General features: G+C 48.6%; 1 protein-coding gene across 1 annotated transcript in view; it reads right to left on the reverse strand.

Moving 5' to 3' along the window:
- Positions 1–9,118: 9,118 nt before the first annotated feature.
- The window catches only part of LOC115308140 (claw keratin-like), a 2,488-nt gene continuing 730 nt past the window's right edge, over positions 9,119–10,876 (reverse strand). Inside the window, exon 2 of the mRNA XM_029965909.1 lies at positions 9,119–9,156. Coding sequence (XP_029821769.1) covers positions 9,119–9,156 — 38 coding nt within the window. The remainder of the gene's footprint in view (positions 9,157–10,876) is intronic.

The raw sequence follows: 10,876 nt of genomic DNA on the forward strand, positions 1-10,876 counted from the left end.
CCCAGCTGAGGAGTCCAGGGCTCGTTTCTTTAGGTTGTGCCCCTCCAAGGGAGGTGGATGCTGCACATTATGGGGTGATGTAAAACACCTGGGGAGGAAAGAAATATTGTCCAACCTGCTCAGGGCTCCTTCCGACCCTTTTGATTCATTTCCGCCACAATTAATGACAGACCTGCCATTGATTCTTTTCGGTTCTTCTGCTGCCTATAATTTGTCCTGTGAGATGTCCAGGCCCAGGCACGGAATCAATTAAATCAGCATCTGAGCAATGTGGTCAGTGCTCAAAGTCTGGTTTTCTTGCCCCTTTTCTGGGTGAAATTACTAGAAAGACTTTTCTGAGTCAGTGTCTTGGGGTATCAGAGGCATCGAGGAGGTATTTATGTCGTGCTTATATAGCTGAGATTCTCCCCCTCTGCTCCTCTCTGCTCAGATCCCACCTGGAATACTGAGGCCAGCTCTGGTGCCCCCAACATCAGAAGGACATGGAATTGTCGGAGCAAGTCCAGAGGAGGCCACAAAGTTGATAAAGGGACTGGAGCCCCTTCCCTGTGGAGACAGGCTGGGAGAGCTGGGAATGTTCAGCCTGGAGAGGAGAAGGTTGTGTGGAGACCTCAGAGCCCCTTCCAGGACCTGAAGGGGCTGCAGGGAAGCTGGAGAGGGATGTTCATCAGGAACTGGGGTGACAGGGCAGGGAGTGGGTTCAGCCTGACAGAGGGAAAATTTAGGGTGGATATTGGGAAGGAATTGTTCCCTGGGAGGGTGGGGAGGCCCTGGCACAACTGATCCAGGAGAACTGTGCATGTCCCATCCCTGGAAGTGTCCAAGGCCAGGTTGGAGCAACCTGGGCTAGTGGGAGGTGTCCCTGCCCATGGCAGGGGCTGGAATTAGGTGATCTTTAGGATCCCTTCCAGTCCAAACCATCCCATGATTCTACAAACATAACACTGGGCTCAGGACCTGGAGCTGCAGAACAAATCCAGGTTCCCTGAGGGTCCCTCCCAGGGGCTGCAGCAGAGAAAAGAGGGAGAGCAGTTTTCAGGAAGGTGGGGAAGGCAGTGGGATGGAGGGCACGTGTTCCTGGCTGGGGGAAGCTGAGGGAGGGGGTGGCTGCTCACCCTGTGCCCCCTCACTTCCCAAAGGCTGCTGAGGGGCTGGACCTGCAGGAGGGATTGTCCTGATCCAGGAAAGCGGGAATCACTTCCCTGATGTCCCGAGGTGGTTTTACCCAGGGAGATACATCTGTGCCTCTGCCAGCACCAAGGGATGCCACAGCTTAGTGTTAATGAAGCAAAACCTCGTTAGCCCAGGGCTTCCCTTCCTTGTGCATCCAGGCCCCTTTCAGCACCAAACCATTGGTGTTTAAATAACACAAACATTGCTAAAGTAACTTTTAATGACTGTTTTGGGAGAGCATTGATACCATAAATGCTGAGGAAGCTCAGTACTTCCAGAATGCCTGTTATTATCCTCATTTAATATGCAAATGAGGCTTGGCTCACTCCAGGGAAGGTCAAACAAGGAGGTATTTGTTGAGTTGAAAAAAAAGCCTCTTTGCTTCATGTTAGGCTCAGTTTCCTCTGGGGAGCCAGAGGTGAGGTTGAAAACCAGCATCAGTAAGTTTTGCTGTAAAATATTAATATAATTTTACCTTCTCTACATTCTCCTGTCCCTTCTGGTATCTGGGATTTTATAAGTAAAGCTGAGATCGACCCAAAAGATTTCAAGGCAAAAGAAACATGGAACTTTTGCATTGTCCAGCTGAGATGAAAATAAATTAATGGTCCTCCATGGGGAGGGAACCAATTATATTAATTGAAGTTGTGACGTGTGCAAATAACTTTAGTTTTGCTGCTGTTTGTGCAGGTTGGGCCATTTCTGAGGGACCAAAGAACCTCCCAGACCGCTGAGGGGCATTCAAATGCCATTAATTGTCCTGGAAAGTCAAACACCTGCAGGAGGTTTTTCAAAGGTAACGAACTGCTCTGAATTAACCCAATATTCTGATGTCCCGAATACTGGAAATCAGAAATTGAGCTGGAGAAATGGGAATTCTGCACCTACAAACACAGGGAAGTGCCCCAGGTCTCAACAGACAGTAGAGTTCAGTCATTAAGTGGAAATATAATTTATAAAAACTCTTGTTAATTATAGAAAGATGGAGTCAAATTCACAGAGAATAATATTGAGACATTTAGTGAGGAGCTCTGACTCATGAGAACAGGTTAAAGCTGTTAATCCCCACGAAATTTCAGTTGTTTTTCACCCTCTTCATTTACCAAATGATTTTTCCTATATTATTCCTTCATTTGACGTATTTTTCCAGCTGTTCTGGGGTAGGATTTATAAACCAACAAGTGAAAAAGTACTGTGCTGAAAAGACAAACCATTTTGTTTCTTTCAAACCCCGAAATAGGAAAGTTTATGATTTGCTGCATCAACCATTAACTTCTTTTGAACTTTTAAACCAAATTTCTGCATAAACCAGAGCTGCTTTTTAATAAGAAATGAATTCCTGCAACTGCTGAAGGTGACCAGCTGAGGGAAACATTGATTTGCATTTTAAGACTTGTATCAGAGAGAACAGTAAAAGGAAATTGTGGAATCTCAGAGGTTGGAAAAGCCCTCCCAGCCCATGGATCCCCCTGTGCCCCATCCCCACCTTGGCCCCAGCCCAGAGCACTCAGTGCCACAGCCAGTCCTTCCCTGGACACCTCCAGGGCTGGGCACACCCCCACCTCCCTGGGCAGCCCCTGCCAAGGCCTGAACACCCTTTCCAGGGGGAAATTCCTCCTCATGGCCAACCTGACCCTCCTGTCAGGGAGCTGTAGAGAGAATTTGGTCTCCCACCTGCAGTTTGGGGTTTGTGGGAGAGCTGGAGCTCCTGCAGCCTGGGAGGAGAAACATTTCCTGTTGGGAATCACTCCCCAAACTCTTCTTGTGGCTCCAGATGGCTCCAGCCTGGGAGCCCTCCCAGTGGATTCATCCTTTCGTCACCAGCTGACAGTCACTTTTACTCTGAGCGACTCCTCTCCCTCCCTGTCATGTGTTAATTAGGGGGAAGAGGAGATTTACACCCCAAGCCTTATCTGGAATCTTCACTCTTCTCCTTTTCCTTTGGAGAACAGTTTTGCTGGTGGTGAAGGCTGGCAGACACCTGCAGGATGTCCCTCCAGTCCCTCTCCAGCTCCCTGGGAGCCTCTCTAGGCACTGGAAGGGGCTCTCCCCGTCCTCCCTGACCCCTCCCTGGGCTGCCCCTGGCACGAAGGGCTGCCCACAATCACTCCTGGCCCTTCCCAATGTGTCCATCCCTCTCCTGGCAGGTTCTGGTGCCTTCCCGGGGTTTCCTCAGCTCAGGAATTCCCTCCTGTGCTCCACAATCCTCTGCTGTGCTGCCAAAGGCACCTTCTTCTGAGCTGTTCCCCTCAGGTTCCCTCTGAGCTGTTCCCCTCAGAAATTCAGGTGTTCAATATGTCCTCAGTAACCTCAGTTCTGCAGGATGCTTAAAACTGCAGAACTCCTAAGTTAGTCCCTCTTTTTTTTTTTGCCATGTGTCAAGTAAATAATTATTAAAGTCAAATATAAAAGGAAAAACAATTAAAATATAACCCAAGGCAGCAGTGTGATGCAAGATCTTTTAATGAGAGTAAGAAGTTACAGCTTGTAGTAGCACAGGAGTATCCAGAGGTTCATACATTCCCTAAATAGAGAGTTACTACAGTTCACAGCAGATGTTTTTGGGACCAAGGTGGTGTTTGGGGAGGAGCAGAACCCTCAGCACAGCAGGAGGAGGGTCTGCTCCTCTCTGCTGCAAACCTACACATCAGAACACACAGTTTGTTCACCCAGAAAGGCTGTGAAAGAAGAGAAGGAGAACAACGAAAGCAAAGGATTCAGAGCAGCAGCAGACTGAGGAGAGATGCCAAGTCCTCAGGACCAACCCTGAGCGGGGTCCTGCTGCTGTGACGGGGCTGGACAGGAGTCAAATCCCTCCGGGATGGCTCCTGGGGCTCCGTTCCCTGCCGGGGGTCCCAGGCCGGGTCTAGCAGGGGTAGCAGGGGTAGCAGCTGCCGTAGCTGTACCTCTGGCTGTACCGGGAGTAGGGGGAGCAGTAGCGGCCGCTGTAGGACGGGCAGCAGTCGCGGACCCCGCACTGGTAGCTCTGGGACCCGCAGGGGCTCCCGCAGTCGTAGCTCCGGTAGCTGTACACGGCCCCGTAGCTGCAGGGGGAGTAGCAGGAGTCCTCACACTGCCGCTGGTAGTAGAAAGTCATCTTGACTGGGTGGAGGGAGGTGGGTCTGGAAAGCAGAAGAAGGGAAGGATCACAGAATGGTTTGGGCTGGAAGGGACCGTCAGGGTCATCTCACAGAGTCACTTTGGGGTGGGAGGGACTCACAAGGACCTTAACTGATGGGCCCATAAGGGGATCAAACCCACGACCTTGTTGTTATCAACACCCCCCACTAGCCCAGGTTGCTCCAAGCCCCGTCCAACCTGGCCTTGGACATTCCCAGGATTGGGGCAGCCACAACTTCTCTGGGAATCACCTCCCCACCCTCCCAGGGAACAATTCCTCCCCAGTATCCCATCTAACCCTGCTCTCTGTCAGCCCCAAAGATAAGATCAGGCCTGTTCCCAGCAGGAAGTTGCTGCTTCCAGGAAACCCCACAGGAAGAGGGAGAGGAGAGAAGGGTGAGCACAAGAACCGACTGAACATCTCAGTTCAAGGCTCCACTTTGGCTCCTTCTTGCCCATCTCCCTCCTTTCTGGTTTTCCCCCTTCTTTTCTCCCTAAAAATATTTGATGCTGCCATTCTGGTTGTCATGGCTTGGGATTGGCAGCCTGGATTCAGGCAGGAATTTAGAGGGGACATTGTTAGCACTGAGTTGTCTGAGCAGTGCCCGATGTTTCTCTAAAAACCAGAAGTGAACAGACACTAATCCAGGAATGAATTCTGTCAGTCTGTGCTCTTGAGACAAATCCTCACCAAAAATCCTCCCCTCGTGCAAGTCTGCTGGAAAAAGCAGCTTGTTCCTTTGGCTCTGTGTCCGTGCCTTAAATGCCAGATGAATAAATACTTGTTTCTTGTTTGAAACAATTGAGAAAATGTAATTTGGTGTCCGCTTCATAGAATCACAGAACACCCCCAGTGAGAAGGGACCCACAAGGATCATCCAAGTCCAACCTCTGGTCCTGCACAGGACACCCCAAATCCCCCCCTGTCCCTGAGAGCGTTGCCTCCTGGAGCTCTGGCAGCCTTGGGGCCGTGCCCACTGCCCTGGGGAGCCTGGGCAGTGCCCCAGCACCCTCTGGGGGAAGAACCTTTTCCTAATATCACACCTAACCCTCCCCTGCCACGGCTGATTAATAATGAAGGAGCCTGAACTGCTCCATCAGATCCTAAAATAAGGTAATTTCTCATGGTGCACGTCTAGATGAGCCAATCTCCTACATTTACATGGGCAGCTTAATATAGGATTTTTAGCAAAAAAAAAAGGATTTCATGGCTATGAAATCCCTTTTAAAATACACTTTTAAAGTATTAATGCCATGCCTATCCCAATACAGCGAACCCCAGCAGTAAAGGCAGTGCAGGAAGCCTGACTTACCACGTTGGGCGAGGAGGTAAAGCTGAAGATGCGAGTGGAGAGCCTCGAGTTTCTCCCCCTTTTATATATTTATCTGCCCAAGCCTCCTGTCCTTTAACCTGCTATTCATCCCAACCCAAATTTACCGTCTGCACGTCGTTCCTTGGGTTGATGTCATTGTTTTCCTTGCTTTGGGAACTATTAGTCAGGTCTTGGCTTCCAAAAGCATGACCTTGCGTTGTCGTTTTCTTTCATGTTCAGACTTCCGGGGTCAATTATATTTGCAGAATTAGTGTGGTGAAATCTGAGTTATAACAGGAAAGGGAAGGAAGGATATTGAGAGCAGAATTAATTGATGCTCACAATCCCAGTTTTGGATGAATGGACAAATGCCAGTTCACAAAGCCTGCAATGACTCTGGATTCCTCAGAGGAACAAAGGACTGCAATTATTTTTGGCAGAAATAGTTTATTATTTGTTTTGGTTTTTTATTTCAGAATTGCAGTTTTTGATCAGAATAGTTGTGTATTTTTAGTTATAATTTTTTAATATTTTTGTGGTGCATGGATGTGTTAATTTTGTACCATGACCTCCCACAGGAAGGTCATTCTGGAGAAAATCTGATTTATTTGCTTGCTGTGCTCTATCAATTACTTTGACCAAAATTAACAAACTCCTAAGTCTACACAGAAGGAATATCTGTTTGGTGCTCTTTTTATGCTTAGATCCTAAAATTATTTGCTCAGGGGTTCATGACAAAACAGGGACTTATCTCTCTAATAACTGTAGTTTTCCTGAGGAATCCCCCAAATTCCAAATATGGTTTAATGTGATGTTTTCTTAGTGTTGTTGAGGTGTTTAATTAATTTGATGATTAATGCTGAGCCCTGTGAATGTGACTTGGGAAGCAGCAACAACTTGGTCTTCCCTGGTGACCTTCACCTCCAAGCACTGCTGTTTACCCGCATCCAAAGGCAGGATAATGACAGGCACGTCAGGAGTTCTGGGCCTTTCTCTAAATTTCGAATATCAAAGCCTTCATTAATACTTATTAAATATTTCCCTGCACAAAGAGATTTATTATTTGAACGTTAATGCCACCTTGCTACGCCCGGTTATGTAAGACCCGCTCTAAAAACGCGTATCGGGCTGTGCTGTTTCTGTGCTTTATTAACTCGTAATTTATAGCTTCACAACTGGGGCTCTGGGGGTTTTTTCCCTCTGAAATGCGTCGTGTACATACCATTTCGGTGCTCACAGGCCAATTTTCCGGCTGAATCAATGCCGGCCCCAAATCAAAGGAATGGTCTTTCCCCCTGTGCAAGTCACCGGGAACGTCGGAGGGGTCGGTGCTGCCTCCCGGCTCATTGGAGGTGTGGAACACGAGAGAAGCTGAGGTTGTGCTTCCCTTCCACGGCTGTTTCAGGGGGAAAAAATGCCCAGCGAAGCAGGTGGGCCGACACTGCCCAGCGAGGCTACTCCTCCAAGGGCGCTGCGTGTGGAATTCCGGAGTCCTTGCGTATTCTGGCGACCTGTCGCGGTGCCGAAGAGCCAATTCAGCAGGATGATACCAAGGCTTAATTGCCCTGAGTAGCTTTGAGATGAAAGGGACCTGCAGGGGTGTAGCCCGGACCAATAATCAGAAACCCTGTGGAGGAGCGGGATATCAATGGGAAGGAGTCATGGGGGAGGCAAAAAGGGGTTGGTAATTGGAGCTGACCCGAGCTGGGGCGGGACTGGACGCTCTATAAAAACCCTGCACAGCCGAAAACCAGGCACTCGCTTCTCCTGCTTTATCCTCCTTGGACACTTGGGTAAGTCGGGATAGATTTAGGAAATTTTGGTGAATAGTGAAGAGATGTATTTGTTACTATTCCCCCTCCTTTCTTTTCTGCCCATCTACAAGATAAAGGCATTGGGAATGAAGGCTGGGATTTGATGAGAGTTATTCGTATGTAAAATAGCCTTTCCTCCCTGGATTTTAATTAATATTTGAGCGTTCTGCAGGCATCCTCTTTTCCCCTGAAGTCTTTGTCTCGGTACAAAGCCTGTGGAGGGTTTTCGGTTTATTCCCTCCCAGGTCTTTAGACGCAGAGTCACGGCTCGCAATCCCATTTCCCGGGGGTGCAATCAGTGAGGCTGGGAAGGCTCAGGATGGAGGATTAGGGGAGAGACCCGGCTTTACAAATCAGGAGGGAACAGCAGAGGAGCGCAGAGGGAGCCGGGCAGTGGGTTTGCTGCACGTCCTCGGGGTTTCCTCGCACCTCACGGGCTTTTTCTGCCATGCTCCGTTCCAGGCTCGCCCCCCTCCACCCAGCCAAGATGACTTTCTACTACCAGCGGCAGTGTGAGGACTCCTGCTACTCCCCCTGCAGCTTCGGGGCCGTGTACAGCTACCGGAGCTACGACTGCGGGAGCCCCTGCGGGTCCCAGAGCTACCAGTGCGGGTCCGCGACTGCTGCCCATCACAGCCGGCCGCTTACGCTCCCTACTCCCGGTACAGCCAGAGGTACAGCTACGGCAGCTGCTACCCCTGCTACCCCTGCTAGATCCACAGACCGAACGGGAAACGACCACCGGAATCGAGGAATTCGCGGCTGATTTTCGGCGGAGCTTTGCGGGAGCTCCGGGACTGCGAAAAGCTGCAGGACTCGGAGAGCTCAGCCTTCCCATAAAGCTTCAACCTTTTTCCCAAGCGTTTTGTCTCCCTTTTTCTCTGCCGGTTTCTTAGCCCTGCCCGGGTTTGGTGGTGTGAAGGAACGCGGGTTTAATGTTGGTTAATTCGGGTGAACGACTTAACTCATTTATAGCTCTTTCTCGGCTGATTTTAATGAAGTCTAGAGTGTGCCTGTACGAGCCCTCCTAGGGATGTTTTTCTACCTTAACTGCCTTTGAAACTGCACCAAAGAAACACTAATTCGTCTAATCAGGTTTGTTTCATTCGACTTGAAGCAAGTGGAAAGGTTTAAAAATGTAAATTGGCAGTAAAATGCTCCAGCAAAATTGTTCCAATGAAACCGGGAGATTTTCTGCAGATATAAATTCATGTTGTACCCATTTCTTTCTTCTTCTGCTTTCTGTGCTATTTTAGATTGTGAGCTTTATTCTTATTAAAAATGTTACAGCATCATTTCATGTCCCTGGTTTTCTTTTTTCTGACTTGGATATACACAGATTTTTGTCCCCAGCTTGATGTTTTAGGAGACACACAGCACCCTGTGGCTTTTATGAGACTCATTTAGAGCTCAGCTGAACCTGAGCACACATTTTGCAAACTAATAACCCAGTAGAGCCTCAAAAAAAAAAAAAATGAAGTTGCCGGTTCTGGAATTTCCTAGGAAGGGTTTGGAAATATTTTTTCAATTTGCTTCAGCATCACAGCTCTGCCACTGGACATAAGAACAACCCCAGAATTACTGGGGAGTAAGACAAGATGTTGGCAGAAAATTCCTCTTTCTCGTGGTTTTTTTTTTTTTTTTTTTTTTTTTTTTTTTTTTTTTTTTTTTTTTTTTTTTTTTTTTTGCTGGCAGTGTCTAAGGTTTGTCCAGCTTTCTGGATTTAGAGACCTGATCTGTTAGAGAGCAGAAAATCGCACTTTCCGTTCGCCTCATTAAGTGCTGCTCAGGACAAGTGTTTGCGAGCGTCGCTTCAAGCGCTCCATTTGAATGACAATGAAATGGTGCGAAGTTCCCAGGCTGTGGAATCACCCCGGTGTCATTAAGGTGAGAGCCCTTGACGCAATTCCAAAGGGACTCATTACTCCTGACTGAAGTGTCCAAATGGCAGCAATAACTTGTTAATAGCGCGATGCTGTCCCAGAGTCTGGGCACAAAGGGCTGGTGAAGAGCTTCGAGAGCCCCATCGAACCCTCGAGCCCCTCCTGGGAGTGGAATCGCCGCCCTCTGAACACGCAGAGGCGACTTCACAGAATCCCAGGATCCCACAGTGGCTTGGAAGGGACCTCCGGAGATCACCCAGTGCAAGGCAGGGTCACCCAGAGCAGGTGACACAGAGACACCCCAGGAGGGGTTGGAATGTCCCCAGAGAGGAGACTCCACACCCTCCCTGGGCAGCTGGTCCACCCTCCCTGGAAAAAAGTTCTGCCTTGTGTTGAACTTCTTGAGGTTTAGTTTGTGGCCATCACTCCTTGCCCTGTCACTGGGCACCACTGGGAGGAGTCTGGGACCATCATCTGCCACCCCTTGGAGATATTTGTGTGGATGGGTGGGATCCCCTCTCAGATGAGAGGTTTGTGTGGATATTTGATATATTTGTGTGCATAGAAGGGATCCCCTCCCAGCCTTCTCTTCTCCGGACTAACCAGGCCCAGCTCCCACAGTCTCTGCTCATCAGAGATGCTCCAGACCCCAAATCATCTTTGTGGAAGAAAGAAATCCAAATTTCGAGGATGAGAAGGCAAAGGAGGCAGTTTTAGGGTCTCTCGTGGTTGTCTGTTTAGAGCCACATCTGAATGAAACATTTGAAGGCTATAAAATCCCATTCTGACTAAAGTAAACATTGAAATGCCCCAACACGCACCTTTGAAGTGACTGTTTTTCAATAATGAAGCACCTGAGAAGAGAATTAAGCTTTTAATAGTCTAATAACACACTGTAAATATATAAAATAGTTACGAGCGTCTGAGAGGTGCTTTGAACTTCTAAAATTATCTGCTGTGGAAAGAAGACATTTTGTATTTCTGCTGGAGAAAAGGACCAAAAAAGGAATAAATGAATTAACTGATGCTTTTCCCTTTAAACCTGTCCCTTAGAATGGGGGTAATAACTTGTTTGCATCCACTGTGTGCTACAACACAGGGTGTCCATGAGCTGTTGAGTGTCTCACAAACCCTGTTCACCAACTAATGCGACTTGAGCTTCATGATCATCATCATCTCAGGAGGAATTTCCCCCTGGAAAGGGTGTTCAGGCCTTGGCAGGGGCTGCCCAGGGAGGTTTGGAGTGTCCAGCCCTGGAGGTGTCCAGGGAAGGACTGGCCGTGGCACTGAGTGCTCTGGGCTGGGGCCAAGGTGGGGATGGGGCACAGGGTGATGACCCTGGAGGTCTTTTCCAACCACAAGGATTCTGGGACTCTGTGAACATATCCCTGCTCAATGTGGAAAATCAGAAGAGCAAACTCATAAAAACCAACCAAAAACCAAGTTACTGCAGCAAAGTGAAGTTTTAATGTGGATGGAAAATGCAACAGACAGTGTCAGCAAGACACAAACCAGCACAGGAACAAGGGATTGGAAACACAAAAATCCTAAGGCAGCAGCAAGGCCCAACCCA

The sequence above is a fragment of the Manacus vitellinus genome, unplaced genomic scaffold (assembly GCF_001715985.3).
Source record: "Manacus vitellinus isolate BGI_N305 unplaced genomic scaffold, ASM171598v3 scaffold_123_pilon, whole genome shotgun sequence".
Taxonomy (NCBI): domain Eukaryota; kingdom Metazoa; phylum Chordata; class Aves; order Passeriformes; family Pipridae; genus Manacus; species Manacus vitellinus.